General features: G+C 40.0%; 1 protein-coding gene across 1 annotated transcript in view; it reads left to right on the top strand.

The window, feature by feature from the left end:
- Positions 1–3,033, top strand: part of ankhd1 (ankyrin repeat and KH domain containing 1) — a 96,858-nt gene that overhangs the window by 55,268 nt on the left and 38,557 nt on the right. Inside the window, exon 15 of the mRNA XM_048603971.1 lies at positions 1,610–1,721. Within this exon, the coding sequence (XP_048459928.1) occupies positions 1,610–1,721 (112 nt within the window). The remainder of the gene's footprint in view (positions 1–1,609; positions 1,722–3,033) is intronic.

The raw sequence follows: 3,033 nt of genomic DNA, 5'->3' as shown, positions 1-3,033 counted from the left end.
TCTTCTTCTTCTTCTTCTTCTTCTTCTTCTTCTTCTTCTTCTTCTTCATGATCACTTCTTCTGATTCTTTCATAAGAAGAAACATCTTTTTGATATCCACCCAGTCAAGCCCCATTGAGTTCTTACATGTTTCAAATAACTCATTTCTAACTTGTATAAACTCCAGAAGATACAGGCCAAGCCTTTTCTCATAAGGCAATTCACTCATTCTAGTTATTAATCTAGTAAACCTTCTCTGGGTGCTTTCAAGGCATTAAGTCCTTCCCTAAGTAGAGTGACCAGTACTGTACATAGTACTGCAGTTGCGACCTCACTAATATCTTGCATAATTAAACTATAACCTCCCTACTGTTGCATTCAATTCCCCTCTCAGTAAACCATAACATTCTATTAGCTTTCCTGATTACCTGCTATGCTTGCATACTAATCTTCTATGACTCCTGCACTAGGGCACCCAAATCCTTGCACCTGGAGCTCTGCATCCTCTCACCAATTCGGTCATATGTTTTCATTTATTCTTCCTGACAAAATCACACATTTCCACATTGTATTCCATTTGCCAGATGTTTGCCTACTCGCTTAACCTTGTGTGTCCCTTTTATAGGCATGTATGTCCTCTTCACAATTCACTTTTGTTTTAATCTACCTTTGTTTCATTAGCGTATCTAGCTACTGTATTTTGGGTCCCTTCATCCAGGTTGTTTATAAGTTGTAAAGAATTGACGCCCCAGCGCTGGTCATTGTGGCATACCACTTGAAACATATTGCCAGCCTGAAAAAGATCCATTTATTGCTACTTTCTGCTTCCTCTTAGCCAGCCAATTTTCTTTCAATGCCAATATGCTGCTCCCTATGCCACGAGCTTTTACTTTCCTGCAACAGCCACCTGATGTGGCACCTCATCAAATGCCTTCTGGAAATCAAAGTACAATACGTGCACTGGTTCCTCGTTACCTACACAAGTTAATTCTTCAAAGAACTCCATTAACTTAGCTAAATGATTTCCCTTTGACAAAACCATGTTGGCTGTGCCTGATTTCTTGAACTTCTCCAAGTGCTGTGTTATAATACCTCTTAATAGGAGCTTTTAACGTTTTCCCTCTGACAGATGTTAAACAAGCTGGCCTGTAGTTTCCTGTTTTCTGCCACCTTCCTGTTTGAACACCAATCTAAAATTTTGGTAAACTTAAAACTAATGCATTAACTATTCCACTGGTGGCTACTTTTAAAACGCTTGAGTGAAATCCATTAGGACCTGGGGATTTGTCAATTTATGGTTCCAGCAGGAACTGAAGACTTGGAGACTGGACTGTAATAATGAACATATCTTGTACATCAATGCAGTAAGTTAGCAAAATTATCAACAGGTACTTGGTTACTAAGGGAATCCAGGGAAATAGGGGGCATGCTGCATTGTGCTACTTAGGTAGAAGATGAATCAAGCCCTTAGTAAACTCAGCAGTCTTGCAGGGTCCAATGGCTTACTACTATTTCCCATGTTTTTATGCCTGTTAATGACGTGTGAACATTACTGCTTGCTTTGAGTGTTTGAATCTGTATTATGCACCTAATTGCACCTACATTGCTTAATGTGCTGTCTTTCAATTAGACCGAGAGTAACCATGATACAGCTTTAACGTTGGCTTGTGCTGGGGGACATGAAGAACTTGTTTCAGTTTTAATAGCTCGTGGTGCTAATATCGAACACCGAGATAAAAAAGGTATGGACTAGTTTCATACTTAGATAAGCTTTCATTTAATGGAGCACATAAGACAAGATTTTGAAGTTGCTGCGTTCAGTTGAGAGTTTATATGCAATCCGATTTGGTGAAGAATCTTATTCATAGTTTTGAGAAGGAATGGTTCATTATTTACTCTAAGCATAAATTTGCTTGACCTTTTGGAAGGAATGGTTAATGCACGTATCCTGGTATGAGCTGACTGCAGTCCTGTTAATCAGGAGGAGTCTTTTCTTTTTCATTTGATTTTTTTCTAGTTCTTTTCTCCCTCAATATGTCAGTTTTTACTCTTAGATTTTGGGATGTGAGCCGTTACTTGAGAAGATGGTGGTGAGCAGTCTTGATGAACTGCTGCAGTTCATGTTCTCTAGGTACACTCATAATGCTTTATTTCCTGTTTAATACGACTGAGTGACTTGTATCATTTCAGAGGATAATTAAGGGCCAACCATATTTGTTGCACGTAGGCCAGACTAGGTGAGTAGGTAGATGTCCTTCAAGGGCATTAGTGAAAAGGATGAGTTTTGAATATTCAATAATTTAATGATCATCAAGGCAAAGGCGTTGTCATATTGCTACTGCTGTAGTTATCCAGAGATCCAGGCAATGTTCTTGGGACACAGAAGATTTAATAAGCTGATGCCGGGTATGGAGTGATTGTCGTATGAGGAGAGGTTGAGTAAATTGGGCATACTTGTTAGAATATCGAAGAATGAGAGCCGACCTCAATGAAAAACACAGAATTTTTAGGGGACTTGGTAGTTGTGGTAAGGTTAATTTTCTTTGTGGAAGAATCTAAAACAGAGGGTATAATCTTAAAAAGGGGTCACACATTTGCTACAGAGATGAGGAGGAATTTCTTATGAGGATAGTGGCTCTGTGGAATTTTTTACCACAGCGCTGTTCAGGCTCAGTCATTAAGTATATTCACGGCTGAGATGGAACAGATGCGTAATCAATAAGGGAATCGGTGGTTATGGGGAAAAGCAGGAGAGGGAAGTTGTGGATTATCAGTTTAGCTGTGGTATTATTGAATGACCGAGCAGACATAGTGGGCTGAATGTCCTACATCTTACGGTCATATGGACACTGATTTGAATCTCACCTTGGCAGATGGTGGAATTTGAATTCAGGGAGTATCTGGAATTAGAGATAGTAGGAACTGCAGATGCTGGATAATCTGAGATAACAAGGTGTAGAGCTGGATGAACACAGCAGGCCAAACAGCATCAGAGGAGCGGGAAGGCTGACGTTTCGGGCCTAGACCCTTCTTTCTGAAGAAGGGTCTAGGCCC

The sequence above is a fragment of the Rhincodon typus genome, chromosome 12, assembly GCF_021869965.1.
Source record: "Rhincodon typus isolate 14 chromosome 12, sRhiTyp1.1, whole genome shotgun sequence".
Taxonomy (NCBI): Eukaryota; Metazoa; Chordata; class Chondrichthyes; order Orectolobiformes; family Rhincodontidae; genus Rhincodon; species Rhincodon typus.
The sequence above is the reverse complement of the archived record's forward strand: the minus strand, read 5'-3'. Positions and strand labels throughout refer to the sequence as shown.